The sequence below is a fragment of the Plodia interpunctella genome, chromosome 7 (assembly GCF_027563975.2).
Source record: "Plodia interpunctella isolate USDA-ARS_2022_Savannah chromosome 7, ilPloInte3.2, whole genome shotgun sequence".
Taxonomy (NCBI): domain Eukaryota; kingdom Metazoa; phylum Arthropoda; class Insecta; order Lepidoptera; family Pyralidae; genus Plodia; species Plodia interpunctella.
Genome location: NC_071300.1, coordinates 10,123,865 through 10,150,201, shown reverse-complemented (window position 1 = coordinate 10,150,201; position 26,337 = coordinate 10,123,865). Strand labels below are relative to the sequence as shown.

The 26,337-nt window shown below is 38.6% G+C and overlaps 2 protein-coding genes across 2 annotated transcripts in view; one reads left to right on the top strand and one right to left on the bottom strand.

The window, feature by feature from the left end:
- Ance-3 overlaps window positions 1-26,337 on the bottom strand; it is a 171,547-nt gene that overhangs the window by 68,297 nt on the left and 76,913 nt on the right. The gene's annotated exons all lie outside the window — the stretch shown is intronic.
- Window positions 15,520-17,518, top strand: LOC128671100 (uncharacterized). The gene is made up of 2 exons (XM_053747260.1): window positions 15,520-15,643; window positions 16,114-17,518. Exons 1-2 carry the CDS (start codon window positions 15,632-15,634, stop codon window positions 17,167-17,169), a joined length of 1,068 nt encoding a protein of 355 aa, XP_053603235.1. The 5' UTR covers window positions 15,520-15,631; the 3' UTR covers window positions 17,170-17,518.

Here is a 26,337-nt window from a genome sequence, read left to right as displayed (position 1 = left end):
ACAATAATATCATTGCGCTTGCGCAGAGTAAGTGCCTGTTTCACCGCCTGCTAATAAAGTATCTGACAGCCTACATTATATGTAACCTATTCGAACATATAGGTTTAAAAATATGTTTCAATGTTCTTGGAGAGGGCTAACTGGGAAATGCCTTCAGGGAGATTTATCTGACTGACTGGTGAAACAAATAAATCTCAAAAATATCGACATTGTATAATAAAATATACTTATCAGAATTTCAATTTCGGCGTAGATGAGAATATTGAATTAGGATAATTTGTTATCCAATCCATTCGTTACTTAACTCGACGGCTTTAACGAGCGACTCGTAAAATTTGTAATTCGTTCGCCAAATTAATTAGCGTCCAACTACCGCATATCTTTGTGTCGCCATAGAGTAACTAATAGTACAACCCACAGAAGGTGCACTCATATAAAACTCGTATGAAATAAAACCTATTGCCGGGTACAAACGTATGTATTTTAATTAACTAGGCCGTGTGGTTTTGCTCCCGTAGAGCTTGATAATTTCATATACCTGGCTATACCGAATGAATATATACATATAATTATATTGTCTGATAAATTAAAAAATAATACATAAATTACTACAAAAATAACGAAATAATGTGTTTGGTATAATATAAATTGCAATATGAAGCATCGAACACCCATAAGTGACCAATTTTAGCATGGTCATATGTATTGGCACTGAAAATAAATAAATAAATATATTAGGACTAGCTGCTAGCTAGAGCTAGCCTCAAAGTAAGTTCGACACTTGTGTTATGGGATACTAGTTCAACGATAATATATTTTATAACGAATACATATATAGATAAACATCCAAGTCCCAGGCCAATCGAAAAAAGATCATTTTCCATCATGGCCCGACCGGGGATCGAACGCGGGACCTCTCGGTTCAGTGGCAAGAACTTTACCACTGCGCCACCGAGGTCGCCAAACTTGTACAATTTTAGCTGACGCCTTACGCATTTGAAACTGACATTTATGTCATGGCTTTAGATTTCTTATTGCTATGGCACTGCACTGACGTATGACAGCCGAACGGTATATACGTTTGCCTAGAAATGACCCCTCGTGGGGTATTAGCGCTCACGTGCCTAATCCTGAGTTATGACCTATGCTATCGTATGTTGTGAGTGTTGCCACACTCATCCCGAATATTGCAATGATAAATAAACAAATTCGCAATAAACACCTGCTTAAAAATGTAGACCGAGAGATTACTAGAGTGTGAAAATTATTACGCATACGATAAAATAGTGTGCGTAGGCCAGTAAATTTGACATTTCATATTGTATACCAAACAAGTATAGAAGTATTGAGAAGTATTAAAATGTGGCTGATAAACACTTACTTTACCAACATACATGAAATGCCTTTGAAGTAGGCTTACCTGTAACAGAGTAAAATACAAATATAAATAAATATATTAGGACAAATCACACAGATTGAGCTAGCCCCAAAGTAAGTTCTATACTTGTGTTATGGGATACTAACTCAACGATACTATATTTTATAACATATACATATATAGATAAACATCCAAGACCCGGGTCAATCAGAAAAAGATCATTTTCCATGATGACCCGACCGGGGATCGAACCCGGGACCTCTCGGTTCAGAGGCAAGCACTTTACCACTGCGCCAACGAGGTCATCAAAACGTTCGCTTTGACGAAATACCTGCCAACGGTTAAACGCTGCTAAATTTATCCACTCAGAATGAAAAATTACTGACAACAAGGAAATGCCATTTAAACATGTGACGTCTTAATTGGGGAATATTATTGTGTTTAATTTTAAGACTTCATCGTTTTGTAGTATTTTATTGCAATTAAAAATCAGGGTAAAATATCAATTTTCCAAAAAAAAAAAAAAGATAGTTATTGGAAAATGTGTTATTTAAATTGTATGACAAACTGGCTGCGCCCCGGGGCTTCGCTCCCGTGGCAATTTCTGGATAAAAAGTTATTTTCTACCCGTATACAAAATTTCTCAAATGTCTAGTATATAATGCGTGAAGAGGTGAACAAACTTATTTTCGCATTTATAATATTGGTTGGGACTGGGATTCGTTGGGATTCTGTAAATAAAAAAGCTATACATTACACTAAGTTATACCTATTGTAATAGATATACCTTAAATATAATTAATATACTATATAACACTATAATTCGCTTTGACAAACGCTTACGCTTTTACTTACGTTTTTTGTAAACGAAACGTGTACTCTAGTAGCTCCTACGATAAAATTTATTTTCCAAAATACATTAGTATTTAAATAAAAATGGAAAATGCTAGCTGGTGCATACGTATACAGCCATGTAAACACCCGCATTACGTTCGACATAAACTTAATTCGATTAATTGTATTCTCGTAATCGTGTTAATTGAAAGGCGGCGTCGATTGAATTAAAATGTGCGTTTTCGTGAAAACAATTGCTTCACAATGTGAATCTTGAATCATCGTCCTTTTTTAAATTAAACGATTGCGACATATATAGCATTCGTATCAAGAAACTTTTGACATTTGTATGCAAGATATTCGAAAAGTTATATGAATATGTAGTTACCGCAAGCATGAATGAAAACAATTGACGTTGTGAAGAACCTGCGAAGGTCTGATTTCTGAAAATAACCTTTGACTTTGAACCGACATCTATATGTGTGTATGTATGTATTTCTGTCGCTAATAATGTGTTGTAATTTGATTCGAGCATAGGTCTCTCTTTACATACGATACCCTACGATATCAGTGGACGGCAGTGGGTTAAGATGACGATTTGTTTTCAATTTTGTTGTCAATTAAAATTGTCCCATGTCCAGTTACTATGATGTGAACAACAACACAAAGGCTGCGCCGAGAGTGTGCAACTTAACGTAACGGAACAGTGAGGCCACGCTCACTAGTACCAAAAATACGCACATTGGTCTGTCGTACGTGTAATAAGGTCGGTGTGAGCTGTACCATCCACTCACTGGCGGCGCCACATGTTGCACACTCTACCGCGAAGGTCACTGGCGAACTTTTGAAAACATACGATTTCTTCTGTGCAGAACCAAATGTGTTACGGTTACTGTCTCTTTACAGACAGTCAGTAAGAACAATCAGTTAATATAGTTTATACTTTAAACAGACGACAGACAGTAACTTCAATCCGTATAGTGCAAATTCAAATTCAAATAATTTATTCAGAAATTAGACCTTCACAGGCACTTTTTCACGTCAATTTTTATAATAAATAGTAATTTCCCACAGGATACAAACTACTGGCATTTCGGAACGACCACTGGTGAGAAGAAATGCCGAAAGAAACTCATTTGAACAGTGTTGGTCCCTATGATGCCAGAAGAGCTTACCATTATTGGTAAAAAAAATGTAAGAAACAATTTTACATTTTTTTTTTCTAATAATATATCAAAGGATATAATATACTTTACTTGAAGATAGTAGAAAACGGATTTTTAACGACCTACATTTTTTTCTCATTGTAATATCTAATGGGATGGTTAAGTGGTCGATAAACACCAAGTGTTGCCAGCAAAGTGACTACAGCGCCCTCACTTTTTCTATTCTGTACTAGTTGATTTGCCATATCCCTTAACAAAATGAATAGATACATACATACATATATACATACATACATACATACACACACCCACACCCACACCCACACACACCCACCCACACACACACACACACACACACACTCACACACACACACACACACACACACACACACACACACACACACACACACACACACACACACACACACACACACACACACACACACACACACACACACACACACACACACACCGGAGTAACTCTTTCGCATTTCATAGAAGCTAATTGTTCACTTGATGTTTTCCATTTTGACTCCTATTCCCTTTCAATAATCTGTTTCTTTTTTCATTCTTTAAAATTACTATACAGTTTCTATTATATAATAACTTCTGGGTTTTTCTTGTGACAGTCTGTACTCTCGCTTGGATTTGACAATTTCTTACTTTTATGTTACTTGTGGAGACTTTTAATTGGCTCTCTGTTTCCTACAATTATTTCTATATATTTGTTACTTACCTGTAAGTCTTAAGTAATACATAAAAATAACTAAATAAATTAGGACAAATCATACAGATTGAGCTAGCCCCAAAGTAAGTTCGAGACTTGTGTTATGGGATACTAACTCAACGATACTATATTTCATAACAGATACATATATAGATAAACATCCAAGACCCGGGCCAATCAGAAAAAGATCATTTTCCATCATGATCCAACTGGGGATCGAACCCGGGACCTCTCGGTTCATAGGCAAGCACTTTACCACTGCGTCACGCACGCAAACTATTGTTTTCTCTCTCTCGTCTGAGCAAGTTCACAGTTTCATACGAGATAAATAAATGAATAACAAATGTTTACTATTCCTCTTCAAAAAATTTGCAGTAGTACTTAAAACTATGCAGTGTCTTTAATTTACTAATAATCTTTGCGGGGAGGCTAATTCCTGAAATAGGGTCGGCTATCTTTTTACGACCGGCCGCCTGCCTGAATTCAACCTTCTTTGGGAATGTTCTTATCGTCTCTCAGCAGTTGTCAAGGCATTTTATCACTTAGCCGCCTGGAATTACATCCACGAGAGCGCATACCTTCTCTCCATAGAGTGGTTATATTCCAGGGCGGGAGCTACACGTAACAATGTTAATGTTTTTTGATAGCAATTTAATTGGTGAATATTATAGAGTAAAAAGATTGAAATAAAATTTAATAAAAACCCTTATAGAATTGTGCAAACAATTTTAGCGTACAAATTTTTAAATGAATTCAAGTAAACTATATTATTAAAATTATGCCAATCAATAGACGATACTACACAGACTCTATGTCGCAAGTCTCAACGAGAATTATCTCAAGTTGCGTTTGCATGTTCGCAAATAACGCATAAACAATAAGAGCTAGCGGTTTGAAGCAGAAAAGGATATAAATTATGTTTATTAGGGTAATATATTAAATTGCCTGGCAACATCACCCGATGTTGCCAGGCAATTGAATAGTTTATCAACCAATAAAATATCTAAATTGTAATAAAAAAGTGATAGATTGCTATACTATGAAACTCGGCGCCACAGCTTCAAGCGTAAGCGGGTTCACGCAAGGATGAGTGAAAGAGAGAGAGAGCTATCGCCTATGAAGAATTGACGTCCTCGGTGGCGAAGTGGTAAAGTGCTTGCCTCTGAACCGAGAGGTCCCGGTTTCGATCCCCGGTCGGGTCATGATGGAAAATGATCTTTTTCTGATTGGCCCGGGTCTTGGATGTTGTTTATCTATATATGTATATGTTATATATAATATAGTATCGTTGAGTTAGTATCCCATAACACAAGTATAGAACTTACTTTGGGGCTAGCTCAATCTGTGTGATTTGTCCTAATATATATTTATTTATTTTATTTATTTAAGAATCAGAGTGGGAATCTTCAGTTATTTGGTCTTTTCATTTTGATTGATTTTTATAATCTGCGCGCTTGTAGAAATAGCTAGCACATTTTAAGATTTTCTATTTTTTATCTTTAATTAACACCACCAAGTGGCAGGCATGCGATTTGGTCTACCTGATGGAAAGAGGTCACCACAGCCTGTGGACGCCTGCAACACCAGGGGCGACACATGCATGTGGCAGACCATGTGGTAACGTAATAACACTGCCTTTATCATCCTTTAAACTGGAACACAACAATTCAACACACATGTTGTTTGGTGGCAGAACTGAGAGTGAGGTACCCCTGCAGATGACCTTTGTACTTTTAGTGATCTTTTAGTGATCTTCTAGTGATCTTTTAGTGATCTTCTAGTGATCTTCTAGTGATCTTTTAGTTATCTTTTAGCGATCTTTTAGTGATCTTTTAGTGATCTTTTAGTGATCTTTTAGCGATCTTTTAGTGATCTTTTAGTGATCTTTAGTGATCTTTCGCAGCCAGAGCAAGGAAGGTAGGTAGTGTACGGCGCATCGCGACACTTTATGACTTGGTACATGCACAATCTCCACTGTCTTTTAGTGATCTTTTAGCGATCTTTTAGTGATCTTTTAGTGATCTTTTGGGGATCTTTAGTGATCTTTCGCAGCCAGACCAAGGAAGGTAGGTAGTGTACGGCGCATCGCGACAATTTATGACTTGGTACATGCACAATCTCCACTGTCTGTCCATCCGTTTTGCTCCACATACGCACCGCAAGAAACTGACAACGTTGCAAAAGTATCAAATCATCATATCAAAAGTATTGCATTTTTTTTTGTTCAGTAAATAAGGCTTTTATTGGGCAATTCATATTGTAAAATTAACGTACCGTTGACATTTTGATACGTGACGAAAATGTGGAATGATGATCAATAATCATGAATGAGCCACATCTACTTTACTAAACTAAAGCGCGGAAGACAGAAAAATATTATTTCATTTCAAAAATCCATCCTCTCTTTCTCTTTTATTAATTAAAGATTCCATTACTGGACATATGCGCTTGAAAATCGCATGATTTTTGTGCTAACTAAGAAATTAAAGACTGAATGCGTACGCAGCACGTATGCAGCACGAGTAAATGGAATAGTAACGCACGTGCACGTGGGTAGCATTACAATCGTGCTGCATACGGTTTCGTCCGCACTGGCCAATGATTATATCTTTGCATGAATTGACTGTTTACATGAGTTTCTTTCGGCATTTCTTCTCAGCAGTGGTCGTTCCGAAATACTAATCATTTGTAGCTTTGCTTTATATATAATTTGGAATATAACGTGAAAAAGTGCCTGTGAAAATCTTAATTTCTGAATGAATGATCTGATTTTGACTGAGGCTTGAGTTGAGTGCGAAAACAAGCGCGAAATCAAACTATGTATTAAATAAATTGTTTATCGCCACAAAAAAACAATAAGATCTTAACAAAAGCGACCTTGGTTATGAGGCTATGACAATCAGTAGTAAAACGTATAAGTGAGCGTGTTACGAAATGCCGATTAGCTTACCCAGCGTGCTAGGTGAACAACGGAGCGCTACACGACGCGACGGTGACAAGTAAATTCACAGATACAGATTCATAGTACACCTAAACCTTCCTCAGGAATCACTCTATCTGTAAAAACCGTATGAAAATCCGGACAGTAGTTTAAGAGTCTAACGCGCACAAACAGACAGACGCGGCAAATGACTTTCGATTTTATGGCCGGTTTTACGGCCGCCACCGTGTCGCTGCCTTATGACCATTGTTTGTATTAACTTTACGAAAAAAAAAGGTCTACGAATTCTACCATTTTTACGTGTGGACAGATTCTCGTCTCATTCATGTGGAACCACGGGGAACCGGACAGATAGGTATGTGGTACTCGAATTCAATGAAACCCTAACACAAGAATGATACATATAGTATGCCGATTTGATCCCATATAGGACACCCTTGCAGACAAACGACAATAAATTGAGATGACATGTAAACTTACTTCGTTTCCCATTTACCTTACCAGCGTTTGTCTCTCATTTACGTGAAAGATGTCGCTGATTAGTGCGATCCGCCATCTTATGCCGGCGGATTCGGTACGCATAGCTGGTTTTTCATTGCGGTAAATAAAAGCACTCATACTAATTACGCAATGTACACGCATTCGCGTCGGCATATGTCGAGTTTGGCAACTGTGTGGAGCCGGGAAGAAGGTATTGCATTTAAAATACTGTGTGTGCGTTACACGGTTACAAAAACACGATACCCGTGTATTTTACAGTTCGCGTTCTAAATGGTTTGTTATTAGAATGAAAACAATTAACTTTAGAATTGATATTTTAACTAGTATTTCCGTTAAGTTACACGAATTATAATTGATTTTTTCTGTCTGGATATCCGTTGATATGCTGCCGGCTATTAATGTATATCAGCAGCGAATAGTCGATCGCATATCATATTACCCTGCATAATGTATTATTGTTTAGGCAAGCTGAGTCCGAGCAAAGCCGCAAAGGGCAGCTAGTTAAAAAACAAATAACCATATAAAGAAAACAGTTTTTTTTTAATACAAAAAAATTAATACGTAACTAACATATTCAGTTTTAAAAACGTATGTGCATTTTTTCAATTGAATAAAAAAAAGTACAAAATGTTCACCTACAATGCATGCCATGAATCTGAAGCATAGACGCGCATGAAAAGCATAACCCTCCGACCTAAGCAGTCGGGTAAAAAGGGACTCATGATTAGGACACAATGTTTACAACAGATAGAAGGAAATCACATCGTGGGAAGATATTATGGCTATACATATTGGATTACGGAACGATTGCATCGAGCTATATACTAGAGTGGGTTGCACAGTCAACTTTGACGTTAGCTCTAACCAGCGCGGAAAAACGCAAAGTACGCCAATTGGTCTAATCGACGGCGGCGTACCGGTTAAAGTCGACGTCAAAGTTGATAGATGCAACTCATAAAATCTATACAAGACTATTGCGTGATGCAAGTTCATGCTATATTTTATTTGTAACGTGTAATCTAATATGGCTTAAACGATGTTGATACTATCCAATGACGCTTCGTGTCAATGTGAAATGAATATTATGCTGTCGAAATAAAGTCCTTTTTGGTTACGAAAAAAATACAATTATATTTGTTGTGATTTAGTTTAGCTATGATATGTGTGCAATGCATACTATCCGATAGCGCGTTGTTCTCAATGTAAAATGAAAATTATGGCTAATGAATTTAAGTCTGATTTTGTTACGAAACAGACAAATATCTTTATTTTATTTCTGATACCTCCAACTTAACCGGAGTCTGTTTTTACTATTCTCAGTCATTCCAGTTCTCGCATTTACGCATCTCGTACTTTCATTCTGCATACGTTTCCAATTAATTTCGTGGCGTTCCGGGCGGCGCGAGGGACGCAACTCGGTTCAGATATTTTAGCTATAATGCCCGTAATTGAGATTGATATGTTCACTAGGTAGTTAAAAAAAACATATCAAGTGAGTGAGTGTCACTTGATATGTTTTTTTAACTACCTACCTACCGGTCGAGTTTGATAGAATCTTTATGCGTAATGATAGTCATTTAGAGTATGCATGCCATTGCAAATGGTCCGACAGCTAAGTGTGCCGAAGACCATACAAAGTGGAAATTAAAACTTAAGGCGGATCTTGAATGCCATCAATTTACAGCTGTGGAAGGAACGGGGAAATACATTGTAAGAAGAATATATAAAAATCAATATTCCCTTAAATCTCGATGCCAAAGGAAAGATCTCATCTTTGTCGTATCATATCGATGAATCCATTCAAATATATAGTATGCGCCGGGGCTTCTGGCGTCATAGACAAGAATAAAATAGGCAACACGCGCCGATGACAAAGGATCCAATCAAAATTATATATCCAATTGGATATCTACGCGCTAACATAATTTTAACACGAATGTATTACTGTTTTTAAGCAGTAAACTTAAAAGTTCTGGGCAATATGCTAAGTTGCAAAATATCGACTAAGTATTATAATCTATCGAAGTGATCTACATTGATATCTGGTACAAGGAGAAATTATATCGAAATCGGAAATTAAAATATTTCCTAACGCCATAGATAAACAAATGAATAGTAATTGTTAAGATAATGGAACAACGCTGCGGGCCATTTTTTTCTATATGATTATTTTGCCACTGGCGCTGCTACTACACTACAGTATCATGTTAATATACTCTATGTACTTTGTACATATATATAATTTATATATATATATATATATAGTATACTAGTAGTTCTATTTTTGTTTTCGTACATTTTCCCAGCAATGCGACGGAACAAGCTCAAAAGAACACAAGCTCTCACGCTTCAGGTCTTCGTTCTCGTGGGGAATTCGGTATAATATACCCTGTTATATGACTTGATGTTTGTCTTAGGAGTTTCTGTTCTTGTCATTTAGTATTGCATCTCTCTCTTTCTCTTATATCGCGAGTCCTTGGTTCAATTCTTGGTTGGACGCCAAGAAAACGAGGACCCGCATAAAAATAAGGAATTTCCGCTGTGATTTTAAGACTTGCCTGAAGTTAACCCTCTCTGTGAACTCAGTCATTGCTAGGCATTTTATCCTTTTGTTTCCTCATACGAAGTGGTCGGGAGGATATGAAATGATCCTATTCTAGGGCGGGAACTGCACGCTTCACTATTTATAACGTCTAACTACGCCGGATTTTGCATTCAGAAAAAAATTGCGGGTATTTTTAGGCTCAAGACTCGCAGTACTCAAATTATGACGATTAAGAGATGTTTGTAATCACTGTTTGATTTGCGCCGGCTCCACATTGTCGTTGAACAGTTTGCCAAACTTTGGCGGATTCGGTATACATTGCTGGTTTTCCATTGCGGTAAATAAAAGCACTCATACTAAATACGCAATGTTCACGCACTCGCGTCGGCATATGTCTTAGTTCGGCGACAGTGTGAAGCCGATATTACATATGCATTCCTAAAACTAATACCGGAAACGACATGATAAGATTATATAAACCGGATGTAATGTAAGTCATGTATGTCTTAATATTTATTCTAAAAAATTTATTAATATTTTGTACTGTAATTCTAGTGATTGACAAGCTTTTTTTTTACAAAAAGGAGACTTGTGTTTTTAGGATAATTGCATATTATTTAAAATCGTAGATAGATATATAAATGGAAGCTGCTCCACCGACAAGAACAGCGATCTGAAATGCTTAATGATGATTCATTTATGTGTGTCAGAGATTTTATCTCTCTCTAATATACAAGATTTTTTTCATTTTTTGTCTCATTTCACATTAGAGAAAAGTAGTCAGTTTCGGAAAAATATTCGCGAACTATCTAATCCAATTAATATTAGAAATGCGAAAGTTTGTGAGGATGTATGTGTATATATATATATTAACGTTTTAATTCGACTGGTGTGAAACCAGATGTATTAATTGATATTTGATTTTAAGTAGATACATAAAACGTGTGATTAATCATAATTTCATAATTGATCCGTTATTGTTAATTAGTCTACACAGGTATACACATGATACCATTGATGTATTTATTAACACGCACATAATAATTGATTCTTCCCGTAATTTCACTATTTTTGTAATCTAGGCCACTTATTCATTTGCTATGCTTGTTTATATTGCTTTGAAAAAACTATGGTTTTGATATACAGATGGAAATAATATATAAAAGCATGCTCTTGGGTTGGTTGGTTGGGTTGGGTTGGGCTGACGACCTCGGTGGCGCAGTGGTAAGGTTCTAGCCAATGAACCGAGAAGCCCCGGGTTCGAACCCCGGTCGGGTCATGATGGAAAATGATCTTTTTCTGATTGGCCCGGGTCTTGGATGTTTATCTATATATGTATTTGTTATAAAATACAGTATCGTTGAGTTAGTATCCCATAACACAAGTCTCGAACCTACTTTGGGGCTAGCTCAATCTGTGTGATTTGTCTTCATATATTTATTATTATTATTATGGGTTGGTTTTAGGAAAAATCACAATCGAAATAGTGAATTTGTTTAATATTTTTTTTTTATTTATAAAATAAGCTTCGAATGCGTGAGAACTGGTCTCCAGAGGGCTTAGTGCGGGTTTGCGTTTCACTTCTCACCATCGAATCCATTCGAAGTGAAACGCAGCGAACCAATGACATTGCAGTGTGGTTGTCGTTGCGTTACGATGGCGATTCTCTACTTCGAATGATCTTCGATATGTTAAGAATCAGTTGCACCAATCAACTTTGATGTTAACTTTAACCCGCATAGCGGAAAAGGGCTGAATTAAGCTATTAATTCAGACCTTTTCCGCTCACTGCTGTGGCCGCGCTGTCATTACGACTAAAGGAATAATTTCCAAAATCCATCATTCTTAATATTGACATTACCACAATATAGATTAATTATTTTAACGACTGATAGTAAAGCTAATTATTGTCTTCGTTAAAATCTGAAATATTGTTATGGGCAAAACCGCAAAATGCTCTGAGAACTCCTGTGTAAAAAATTTAAAGGTATAACTTAAATACTTTTACATGACACAATTTGATCCGAGGCACAGACATAATAATACGTATCTAATTTCTCTATGAAAGTTACTGAGATACTAAGATACGAAAGCGGGTTATGTAAACACATTTAATTAGTACCAAATGAAATAACTGAAGTAATTAAAGTTAACAAATTAAACTGAAACAGTTTGTTGTAACAGATTGTTAAACATAATGTCGAAATAGAATGAATTTATAAAGTGTTCTAAGGACGACAAAGTTAAAATTTATTCAAAATATTTACTTATGAAATGAAAATACTTATGAAGTTGGGCTTTTTTTATATTCAACTAGCTTTTGACCGAGGTTTCGCCCGTGAATTTGAAACAAACATGGATTTTTAAAGTCATGTTCACAATACCTTGAAGCGAAGTGAAAAACATATGTCTGTAGTTAATAGTAACAAACAATCGATAAGATAGAAAGATAAGAAAAAATAAGACTATTTTTTTGTTGTAAAATCTTTCAAAAATATATATAAATACAGATATTGTGGACAGACAGAGCACTGAACCTATCCTATGTAACATTTATTCTAAACTAGTAAGGAAAATATAAGTTCCGAAATGAAAATAAAAAAATAAAACGTTAAAACATAAAAGTGTTACACCTACTATAATATAAATGCGAAAGTTTGTGACGATGTGTGTATGTTACTCTTTCACACAAAATCTACTAGACGGATTGTTATGAAATTTGGTACACGGGTAGAATATAACAGGGAATATAATATAACACACGACCCTTTATCCCGAAATTCCCACGGGATAAAAGCCCCGGGGCGAAGCTAGTTTTCTATAATTTTTATGTATATAACTATCAAATGATATAAAAAAATTGTTGACTATAATATATCAACGTTCAATATATTAGCATTTATGGATAGATATAAATAGATTTTTATTTAATTGATCTGATTGCACAATCGAACCCTGCGTGAGTTCAGGATGCGTCAACCTTGGAATGCTTCGTGTAATTGATGATATTCCAGTAGAACCAATCGTTAAAAAGTTTTGTTAATTGCCGGATATAATTACTAAGAAGGTAATAAAAGTCTCTATGTTGTATTTTTCATTAATCTTTAAGTCGTAATTTTAACTTGAATTACTAATAAATTTTATGTGCGAAAATATTTAGCACTAGATGTTGCCCGTGGCTTCGCTCCCGTGGCAATTTTGAGATAAAATATAGGCTGTAGCAATCTTGGATAATGTACCTTTTTAATGGTGAAATATTTTTTTACATCGGTTTGTAAGTTTCGGAGATTACCCGCCTCAAACATACGAACTCACAAATAAACGCTAACCTCTTTATAGTAATAGTACAGATTTGTCATTACGCTAGCTAATTGGCTATATACTCTCCAAGCAGTCATATCAGATGGTTTTTTCTAATGTCAAAAATAAAATGTTTTATGGAGTTTGTATATCAATAATTGTGACGTCACGATTTTGGAATAAAAAAGCATTCTTATACTTTAATCACAGTGAAAAAAATATTTAATCTCGTAATTAATAAAACTGATCAATTAAAGAGTCTTTAGTTATTTAAATACCTATATGCATTTTGTTGAATGAAAAATCAAAATGGCTGTTATCTTTTTATGAGATATTTTAGAAAAACTATGTAATTATTCAAATTCAAATTCAAATCATTTATTCAGAAATTAGACCTTCACAGGCACTTTTTCTCGTCAATCTTTATATTTATAGTTATTTCTCACAAGCTACAAACTACTGGCATTTCGGAACGACCACTGCTGAGAAGAAATGCCGAAAGAAACTAATTTGAACAGTGTTGGTCCCTATCATGCCAGATCGGCTTACCATTATTAATTAAAAAAATAATTTAAAAAAGTGATGAACATTCCCGATCAAATAAAGAATATATATACTGGAGTTCAATTAACACGTTCCCAAAATGTGACGGAAATAATGGTGGACCATTCCCCAATGCTTAGGAGTTAATTTTGCAATATCAACATTCAAAAATAGTGCTTCAGTCTTAAAAATCCGTATAAATCCATATTCGGGTCAATAATTTTCATTTGTTTTTATTAATTATTCTTATTCCACTCATAAAACTTTTTGCCTAACTGCAAGCAATAATGGTCAGTTCAAAATTTTACTTACGAAATCAAACTTCATTTTCCGATTATGAAGTAATTTTGATGTTTAGTTTCTAACTGCATAGTATTGTTTTGGCCACAGATTCATTAATTCACTATTTTAATTTAGATACGAAATTGTATTTTTTTTTAAAGTCAAAGCTACAATTTAATTTTAACAGAATTGGTCATGTGATGAATCGAAACTTAATTTGAAATAGTTGTTGAGAAATTCTAGCGCTCAAGTTTAGTCACAGACAGAAAATTCAAATTATATGATTTGCAGACGAGTGTGCAAATAAATTTACATATAAAAATTATTATTTCTGTATAAATTTTTGTTTTTAATTAACAAATACGTATGAAGGATTTATTTTAAAAAAGCAGTTCGCAACAAACAGTATATTGACCTAAATACTCATGTTTCTTTAAGAACAATGTTTGCTTATGCTAATTTAGGTTGACAGGCTCATTAAAATAGTTTTAATTTTGACTAAAACGTAAACGTTACGTTTAACATAGGTAATCTTAGTATGTAAAGTATTATAACAGGCATCCCTTAACAATAAATAATAGTTTCTTTGGCACTTTACCCTTCTCCTCAACTTAGTGTGTTTTTCATTGTATCCGCGGCTGTGACGCCTCGAAGCTCAGGTTCCGTTTACGAATAATTCTTTAAATTTTCTAATTAAGGTTAATTAAGGTAATTGTGGTTATAGTTTTAACTAGTGGCTTTTTGAAAATAATATTTTTGCTTGTCAGTTTTTTTTTTCATTATTTTGGGTTATCTTTAAAGATTAATTTATGGGTCAATAATGATAAAATTGTAGTCTTTCATAATAATCTTTTGATGGAATCTTTTTCAGATTGAGCTGGGCTTGAATTTTTATCCATTACATATGTGGTTATAGTATAATTGTGTCTGTGTGATTTGTCCTTATAAGTATTTTTTTAATTAATTGAATAAAGGAGATCCACGCCCTAAAATAGGACCACTCCATATTCCCCCGTGGATGTCGTACGAGGCGATTAAAGTACACATAGCCTTGACAACTGATAGACTTCGGCCTTCCCAAAACGGAGGCGACTGGTTGTAATATCACTGCCGAATCTTCAAATGTTTAAGGTTTATTACTTACACTGAACCAAGGCTTTGCGGCGTCACAGCCCCGGATGGCCAGAAAGAGAAAAAAATATTCTATTTCAAACCATTAGCAGCTATCAATTTCAGAATTAAGTTCAGGAGTCGCGCGAACCCTCCAAAGCGAAAGTATAACTTAGTCCTATAGTGTGGCGTTTATTTTTCGGTCGGCCGCTCTTACCGCATATATATAGCGAAGACCAGACCAACACACATCATTCGCATTCAGGACTTCGCTGGCTTCAGTGCAACCTACAAGTGAAGCATCATGAGACCCATGGTGTGTTTTCAATATATATATATATATATTCAACAGTGACAGTGGTTTAGTGATGTGTGAATTACACCTGGATTTCGCATTGATCCCATTGTCCCATTTAAATTGCTTAACACGGAAACGTTGCGTGTGCTAGTGTGTCTCGGATTTTAACTCGACCAGTCATTAAATGCTTTGTAATTAGTTTCCACTGTTATCACTTTCTGTTCACTTTAATACGAGCCATTGCTCTGTATAATTGTCTAAGTTTAGATTATTGTTTGAAGTTGAATCCATTTTTGGTTTTGACTATGATCGCATCTTAGTGAAATTAAATTTTACATTTATTGTAACAAGTTTAAAAGCTAAAAGATCAAGTAAACAATCTTAGTTACTTGAAACAAAGTTGCAATCGTAATCGCACACAGTACAAAATTTTGCATCCTAATTGGTTGTTGTGTCTGGTTTTTTTTATACACTTTTTCTTGTTACAGCTCGTAGCCGCCAGTCTGGTGGCTCTTCTGGCCATCTCTCATGCTGAAGAGGCCAAGAAAGCAGAAAAGGAAGTGGCAGTGACCGACAACAAGGAGGCGGCGTCAGACGACAAGAAGCACGAGAAGAGAGGAATCTGGGACATCGGATTAGGGTACGGCCACGGAGGCAGCCTGGGCGGAGGATATGGCGGATTCAGCGGCGGCGGAGGATACGATCTCGGACACGACACTCATGTCCACAAAACTATCACCCTCGTCAAGAACGTCCCCGTCCCTTACCCTGTAGAGAAACATATCCCCGTCCCAGTTGAGAAGCACGTCCCCTACCCCGTTAAGGTACCAGTACCACAACCCTACCCTGTTGTAAAGCACGTTCCTTACCCAGTGAAGGAAGTTGTCAAAGTACCCGTGCACATCCCTCAGCCTTACCCTGTCGAAAAGAAGGTTCCAGTCCCGGTCCATGTCCCAGTCGACAGACCAGTGCCTTACAAGGTATACGTACCCCAACCCTACCCCGTTGAGAAGCACATCCCAGTGCCCGTCAAGGTCCCAGTGCCAGCTCCTTACCCAGTAGAAAAGAAGGTCCCCTACCCAGTCAAGGTGCCAGTCCATGTGCCAGCCCCCTACCCAGTAGTCAAGGAAGTACATGTCCCAGTCAAGGTCCCCGTCGACAGGCCCTACCCCGTGCATATTCCCAAGCCAGTGCCTTACCCAGTTGAAAAGCCCGTCCCATACCCAGTCGAAAAGCCTGTCCCGTATCCCGTCAAAGTCCCCGTCGACCGTCCATACCCAGTTCACGTAGAGAAACCCGTGCCTTACCCCGTAAAAGTACCAGTGCCTGCCCCGTACCCAGTTGAGAAGCACATCCCGTACCCAGTCGAGAAACATGTGCCAGTCCCAGTGAAAGTCCCAGTCGACAGGCCCTACCCGGTACATATCGAGAAGCACGTGCCAGTCCACATTGAGAAGCCCGTGCCTTACCCCGTGAAGGTGCCCGTCCCAGTCGTCGTCGGTCATGGTCATGACTACGAGCATGGTCATTATGGTAGCTACTAAAGGCTGCAGGAAGCAGACTTCTGAATGTGATATATAAATATAAGCTTAGCACTAAACACGACCGCGGGCCGGGGAACAAGTGTCAGAAGGATAGTTGCAGCGCGCTAGATCCCTGGACCCAGTGTGCCCCGACCCGCGAGCGAAACGCACTGACTCTAATACTCTCTAATAGTCTATTTTTTGTTATGATTCCGTTTTTAGCTTATACCTGATCGGTGAATGTTACGTTTGAGTTGATGTACCTGTTATTTTTAGTTACCAAAACTTGTGTTCTCTATTATTTTAAATGAGTATTTTTTTATACGAACTGATTGTAAAATAAAAAATGGCGCGGCCAATTTAATTGTGACTGGTATTTTCATTTGTTTTCCGCCGGTGTCGTAACTTAGGATGTTGAACGTGTTATTATATGGATCGCATACCATGAGGCATTTGTGAAATGCAAAATATTGTGACCTAGTTTGTAAGTCGCGGACTGGAATCGCCGCTGGTGTGACGAAACACGAGGTAGGCACCACATTTTCTCTTGACAATAACACGCGGTACGCGATCTTTGTTTTGCGTAATACGGCCACTTGATAGTTACAATATACGCATTATCATTATCCGGCAATTACAGCATCTTAACTTGGCAGTGCTTTAACGACACGACTTGCGAAAACAATTCCCTCGTGCAGTTTGTTATGAGTCTATTGACGCAACATACTTGATATTTCAAACACATTTGCATAATTATTACTTTTAAAATAAAAAAAAAGTATTATTATTTTGCAGAATTTCTTAACAAATCCGAAAACTCATTATCTATTCAAACAATTAAGTAACTCATTTTAAAAGTTAGCTTTGCAGTTGTAAACAAAAACCTTGAAACGGATATTTAAAGCGCATTCAACAAAAACGATTGCCTTAGGAAGTGGAATAACAATGAGTCATCGTAACTTAAAAAAATGAAAGTAAAAATTGTGTCATTTTAGCTTTTGCATATCCTATTAATAAATATTTAACATGGGACACATTACATCCGTTGCAAATACTAAAAACCTTCATAATAGATCAATTAAAGAGTTACGAGACAATCTTGTTCCCAACTGACGGCAAGAAAAATACTTCCATTCAATAATTTTGCGTCTACAATTTTTCCTATGACGTAATCCAGTGTCCTGGGTAAATATAACAACAAATACAAGGCAGCACGATGGTGTACGATACGTCAATATGTGTATTCACATATGTCTGATATTGTGGCGATAATCACTCGTAGTCACAGCGGCAGATCGCGTCGTATTGCTTTCGTTGCTCACCTACGACGCATGTTAAAACTAGAGTATACACGTAAGCAGTATGTCATGTTACCGGCATCTCAATGCGATGGTAATATCGGCCAATTTCCAATGATTTTGGATGCTTCAATGTGCTGTAGACTGTATAAAATGGGTTCATACTCGTAATGACGTAATGTGAACAAAGTTTACGCTTGCAAACCTTTTTATGACCACGTAAACAATAGGTGATTATATGGCAATAGTATGTAAACATTTAGTAGGTAATTAAATATTTCTATGTACTTGGCCGTTTGAAAGTGAAATATCTGAGAGAACTGTTTGTAATTAAGTAAGAGTGTAAAGGCATTTTTTTAAAAGCTATTATTTTATGATTTATGTTTATATTGTGACGATTGATTTTAAGTTTAGAAGAAAATTTATTCACATTTGTTCACTGATTGATTTTGTACAACACCAATACTTGACAAAATCCTCTGCGAGCCCGTGCAGTGAATTGGTGTCTATTAACTTATTCTTGCTGGATTGCTTGTGATTTTGTAAAATAAAACAGCGACGTTGGTATTTGTAAGCGAGACTAATTATTATTTAAAATATAAAAATATCATTTCATAGCTCTGAATTCATCCTAACATAGAAATCAATTGTCAACAAAGAAAAAATATTTAAATCTGGAACGCAGATTTTCACTTCTTCCTTTTTAGATTCTAGGCGACCAGCATAGTATAAAAACATGTAAACCTATTTTAATAAATACATTAAAAAGCTGTCAACCAGATTTCAAGGTTTAAAAGAAAAATGTACACTCGGCCAAATCTACATAACTTAAGTTTTATTCTTTCGCGCAACCCTAAGGGCGATGATTAGAATGAGAAAGTGGACAGACAACATGAAAGGGCTTTTTAGATCATTGTCACCTGATTTTGATGCTACACAAGTTTCTATTCTAACAGATATTCGTTTTACTTCTTGAAAACACTAGAAAAAATTTCATGGGATTTTCAAATAAGAATTATTAATTACCCATTTCTTTATCTTTCCTTTCTCAAAATCAAAATCAAATCATTTATTCTGAAATTAGGCCTTCACAGGCACTTTTCACGTCATATATGTCTAAGTTAAATGAACAACCAAAGCTACAAAATACTAGCATTTCGGAATTGCTAAAAGAGATTTCTTTAGAAATAAGCAGAATCTATGTTCAAATACTTCATGTGTAACCTTGTGTTAAAGTTCTTGTGTACATGAATTTGTAAATAAATAAATATGGATGGTAGAAATCACACAATTTTTAATTGAAGTGGATAAATAAATAGATATCCTAATCAAAACGGACTTTTAATATCGATATTTGAAATCTACCTAAATACACACACACACACACACACACACACACACACACACACACACATAATAACTGTAAACACGCAATGTCAAGGAAAATACGCGCACCAATGGTCTGACAACTAGGGATGCCAACGATCGTGAAGAAACAGTACAAAAGCGGGCCCTGGGCTCCGACGCTCAACGACTGAGGAAGAATACGGGAACGCTCAAAAAAAAGAGATAATATAAACGTAAACACATGCTTTCGCCTGTATAAAATGAATATTGATTACTATAGATTAATTGTAAGTTGTTGCAACGACAACAGTCTTCACCGCAATCTAGTTACATTACACCTTACAAAATACGGTACATACAGCAATGGATAAACTTTAAATAAACAAGGCAAATACCTAAGGGCAAAATCAAAAAGGGATCCACGCGGAAATCTATATGGAATACAGTGTGTGAGTATTGCATCAAAAACCAAACATTATTGTAATAACTTTCTGGAAATTTAGCGCACATACACGTTATATTAATATAATGTTTTGTGTCTTGTTTAAGCTCGGTTTTCATTTTGATTGATGTGTGTGTTAAGTTCAAATTTTAAGTGTTAAGTTGAAATACTTGTACTTTAACACGAATTAAAAGTCGAACTTTATTTTAATGATAAGTAAAAGAATAAATGGACTAAGAGAAAAGCACTTGAATTATTTTAAATAAATTCATAAAAGAAATTGAAAACACAAAAATTAAGTACGTTTTTTTCTATGAATTGTAGAAAAACGTATGCAAACGGAGTACTTTAATTTATCCAGTTGTAGATGGGAATTATTAAAAGGGGCGGCCACTAAAATGTTAGCCCGCAATTAGTATTAGTTCACAGTCTGCGTTTAATACATCGCTTGGTATATAAGAAACTAGTAATTTACCAAGTAAAGTACATGCGTTGGGAAATCCGATTTACATAACTCTTTACTGGTACGAGCTATGTGACATTTTTGCTGTCGATGGGTGCTAAACTAATGCATTACGTCTGATGAGTTACGTGCAAAATAATTTAGAAATAATTTAATAATAATCATATAAAAAAAACGGGTAGGAAGTGAAGACTTGAATATTAACGTTGTTCATTTTATACGTCTCACCAATTTTCGATCAGTCTCACGTGTCCTGACGCGAGTTTAACATTTTTTATCCGTCACAAAAAGTATAAAATATAATTATAATATTAGGACAAATCACACAGATTGAGCTAGCCCCAAAGTAAGTTCGAGACTTGTGTTATGGGATACTAACTCAACGATACTATATTTTATAACAAATACATATATAGATAAACATCCAAGACCCGGGCCAATCAGAAAAAGATCATTTTCCATCATGACCCGACCGGGGATTGAACCCGGGACCTCTCGGTTCAGTGGCAAGAACTTTACCACTACGCCACCGAGGTCGTCAATGCTAAAAAATAAAAATAATAAAAAGTTCACAAGTGTTTTCACTTCAATAATCTTTATTTACAAGTACAATGATAGGTACCTAAAAATTTACTAATTTACCAATTTTTTCTGACTTTAGAACCAGAATGTTTCAGATTGTTTTACGACCGGCCGCTTGTCTGACGGCAACCCTCATTGGGAATGGTTGCGCCTCAGCTGTCATGGCCTTTTTTATCCCTTAATTGCATGTTACGACATCCACGGAAGTGGTTTGAGGCGGGAACATAGAATCTCACTGGCATGACTAATATAATCATGTGAGTTCGATTTATAATTCGAATTTTAAAATTATTAAACCGTTTTGTGTTTTTATGAATCACCTGAAACTAAAAAAAATACACATACCTATTGCATAAACTTCACTGTCTTCTTCTAATGTAGATCAAATGAAAAGGAAAGCGTCAATTATGTCACAGTATGTATGTACGAGGTAACCAGTTAAACCACATACATGGACACATAAAGTAGTGATCATTTTTTTTACAACTGACATAAATTTGTGTGTTGTAGATACTTGCCTCACGTACAGTCACAAGCACACCATCCTATCCAAATTCAATGCAAACTCGCCTCAATTACCGCGCTATAGAGGTTCATGCAGGTTAACCTGCAAGTTAAAAGGTTGACCGCGCCTGGCACGCGTCTCCTTGTTGGCTGGGTGTCGGCGCAGGTGAAACTGCTGCCGACGAAACTAATGCAGTGCTACCGCTGCCTGGAGGTTGGCTATGTCAGCCAGGTATGCACTGCAGCGGTGGATAGGAGTACGCTGTGCTACAGGTGTGGCAAACCAGGCCATAAGGCCTCCCAGTGCACGTCCGCAGTTGCGAACTGCGTGTTGTGCTCTGAGTCTGGCAAACCAGCGGGACACCGGGTCGCGAGTGCGGCGTGCCCGAGTGCGCGCAGGAAGAGAGGTGGAAGGCGGGGTGCGTCCGCGGCTACGGCCCAGACGCAGCCCGCCCGTGCGGCTCAGCGAGCCGAGCCGATGGAGACGGGGGCCTCCCAATAGTTATGGCTCTCAAAGTTCTCCAGGCGAATGTCAACCACTGTGCCAGGGCGCAAGACCTGCTGGCCCAGAGCGTGGCGCAGTGGTTGATAGACGTGACGGTAGTCGCTGAGCCGTACTTTGTCCCCCCTAGGGACAACTGGGTGGCGGACCGTGACGGCATGGTCGCCATTGTCTCGTCGGCGAGCTCTTCGCCTCCAATGAGTGTGGTGCGCGGTCATGGAGCGGTCTCGGCTCGTCTGGGCGACTTAGTTGTGGTAGGGGTTTATTTTTCTCCCAACCGTCCACTCAGCGAGTTCGAGGCGTTCCTGGCCGAAGTCGAGGCGCTTGTCCACAGGAGCCATCCTCTCCCTGTGCTTGTTGTTGGGGATCTCAATGCCAAGTCAACGGCCTGGGGATCTCCAGCAACAGATGCCCGGGGTGAGGTTATGGAGGAATGGCTCATCACCGTCGGACTGGCGGTGTTGAATAGGGGCACAGTTAACACGTGTGTGCGGCAACACGGTGGCAATTAAAGCGCCTCGACAAGGAGTTGCTCCACGAGGCGGCTATCTTACAAGCCTGGTGCCGTGCGCCAGTAAACGTGGTGGTTGAGGATGAGACCGAGTGGTTCCGCGGCGCTATGACAGCGGTGTGTAACGCGTCAATGCCCCGGAACAGTACTCGTCCTCCCAGAAGGTGGGTGTACTGGTGGTCTCCAGAGCTTTCGCGGCTACGCGAAGCCTGCATTGCTGCGAGACGCCAGTACGCCCGGTACCGGAGGAGACGGCGCCGGGATGAGAACGTAGAGGCCGCCTTGTGTGCAGCGTTAGTGGAGGCGAAGAGCGCGCTGACGAACGAGATTGCGGCCGCCAAGGAAGCGGCCAGGGAGGAGCTGCTGGCTTCGCTGGATCGCGATCCGTAGGGGCGTCCGTATAAGCTGGTCCGCAACAAGACTCGGCCATACGGTATCCCTTTGACGCAGAGCTTGGAGCCGCAGCTCCTCGGCGAGGTAGTTGCCGCTTTGTTCCCGCAGGGAGCGGCATTCCAGCCTCCCAGCATGGCTCCACCATTGGATGTGGGGCTTGAGGACCGGGAGGAAATTCCTGAGATCACTCGGGACGAGTTTGGCGCGGCCGTGCTCAGGCTACGCGCCAAGAATACCGCCCCGGGTCCAGATGGTATTCCAGGTCGAGCGTTGGTCCTCGTTCTGGACGTCCTGGGGGAGCGACTGAGGGGGTTGTTTAACGCCTGTTTCGGGCAGGGAAGGTTTCCCAAGGCGTGGAAAGCGGGACGTTTGGTCCTGCTACGGAAGGAGGGACGACCGGCGGATTCCCCGTCTGGCTTTCGACCAATCGTAGTGCTCGACGAGGCAGGCAAATTGCTGGAAAAAGTCACTGCTGACCGCTTCGTCGAGCACCTGGAGAGAGTAGGTCCTGACCTCGCGGATTGCCAGTACGGGTTCCGCCGGAAGAAGTCAACCGTCCACGCCGTTCTGAGGGTGAAGTCCATGGCGCAGGATGCGGTCACCCAGGGTGAGGTGGTCGTGGTGGTGTCTCTTGATATCGCCAATGCCTTCAACTCCCTCCCCTGGCCGTGCATTATGGAGGCACTTCGCTACCACGGGGTGCCGGCCTACCTGCGCCGGATCGTCCAGGTAGGAGGATAGTATTCCCTGCTCGAGATGGTTGGAAGGAGAGCACAATGACGCGCGGTGTTCCACAGGGTTCTGTCTTAGGACCGCTCCTGTGGAACATCGGATACGATTGGGTGCTGCGGGCCGTAAATCCACCAGGTGTGGAGTTGGTGTGTTATGCCGACGACACCCCTGGTCGCGGCCCGTGGAGCCACATATCGAGAGGCGTCATTGGTCGCTACTGCGGGAGTAGCCCAAGTGGTGCGCCGAATCCGCCGGCTGGGTCTGGAGGTGGCCCTTCAAAAATCCGAGGCGTTGTGCTTTCACGGCCCTCGAAGGGGGCCCCCGCCAGACTCCAGCTTGACGGTTGGCGGGGTTCAGATCGCCATCAAGCCGACGATGCGGTACCTAGGCATCGTCCATGATGGCAGATGGAATTTCGGCGCCCACTTTGCGGCGTTGGTGCCGCGCGTGATGGCGGCGGCTGGTGCGCTGACACGGCTCTTGCCAAATATCCGAGGTCCGGAGGCGTCCTGCAGACGCTTGTACATAGGGGTCGTGCGATCCATGGCCCTCTATGGTGCCCCCATCTGGGCAGAGGCCCTGAGTAACCAAAATATCGCTCTTCTGCGACGTCCGCAGAGGGTGATGGCAATCAGGGCCTCCAGAGGTTATCGCACGATCTCCTGTGAGGCAGCGTGCATGCTGGCCGGTAGTATTCCTTGGGACTTAGAAGCCAGGACCCGATGCGACGCGACGCGAAAGTATCACATATATGAGCGCATCTAGCTGAGTCCGGTATACACTAGAGGTATATAAGATACTGACATACATCCATACATTTGATATTTACGCATCGCATCGCGTCGTATCGCATCGCATCGCATCGCATCGCATCGCATCGCATCGCATCGCATCGCATCGCATCGCATCGCGCCGATCTTTATCTCATCTATACCATTATTATAAAGAAGCTTTTGTGAGTTTGTATGTTTGAGGCGGGTAATCTTCTAAGATTGTGAAATGGTGAAACACTACCGAACCGATTTCAGAAATTCTTTCACCATTAGAAAGGTACATTCCAAGATTGCTATAGGCTATATTTTATCTCAAAATCCCACGGGAGCAAGCCCCGGGCAACATCTAGTATTTAATAAGTTATCTTAATGGCGACAACCCGTAAGATATCCTATAACATAATATCCTATAACATTTACGTTTTAAATGAAATCTGCTGCACTTTTGTTTCCGATCAAATCCGTAATGTGTCGTAATATAGCAATACTGCAACATTAATGATCGGATATCACGACACGATCATAACACCATTATATCACGATAGCGGTGAGACCTTGACAATAATCACCTTTACTTTTAAAATACTTCAGGGCCAATAAAAAAATATTATTTTTTTCAAATTGTACGTTTTTGTCTTTGTTTTTAACACCCGACGCAAAAAGAGGGTTGTTATAAGTTTAACGTGTCTGTCTGTGGCATCGTAGCACCCAAACGGATGAACCGATTTTCGTTTAGTTTTTTTTTTGTGTTATAGATAATTTTATCCCGAGTGTTCTTAGCCACGTCTCGTGAAAATCTGTTCAGCCGTTCAAAAGTTGTAGCGAAATGAATATTTAAAGTTTTTTAATTTGTCTAACAAATACATTTGTATACTATGTAGTCTGGTACACAAAAATTCAAAGTAATGTAATTAAAACTACATATAAAGTATGAATGAAGACACCACTAATTTTTGCCCTCACTCCTCCAACTATGAAAGGAAGTACCTATAAGATTTGGTATGATGGTGTGTACAAGCATGAATGTCGTGTGTGGCAACTGTTTAATCACAGGAACGGCGGCTCTGCTTTGTATTCGAGTTCCAAAAGCATACATATGTATTGAGATGAAGAAAACTGTTTGGCCACTTTATGGCACGACAACCTTGTGAAATCCTTGAAGAAATTCTCGGAAGAGGGAAAGGAAAGACGAATCTTCGAAAATGTTTAGGTTCGTGTCTCAAATGTGCTGTGAACTTTGAGACGCCACAGCCTAATGTAACCAGATAAAACACAGCTCAGAAACAAAGAAAGCGAATCGATTAATAAACGAAAACTTTTTCTATAATGTTTCAATAATGTTCTGTTGACAAGGTAATTAACAAGTTATTCAAATTATGTGTTTATCACCAATACTCAAGTTAACATCAATAATTTACATAAATTCGTAGTTATACGGCACGTGCTACCTTTTAATATGTTGTGATGAAACCAATTCAAAAATACTTTACATAAATTACACGAAATAAATTAATATAATATTTATAACCTTTGTATTATAGTACATAAGTGTTTATATATTTCCACTAGCGTCCCTAGAACTTGTCATATGTAAAAACATAATAAATTACACACCTAATCCTTCCTCAGAAATCACACTATC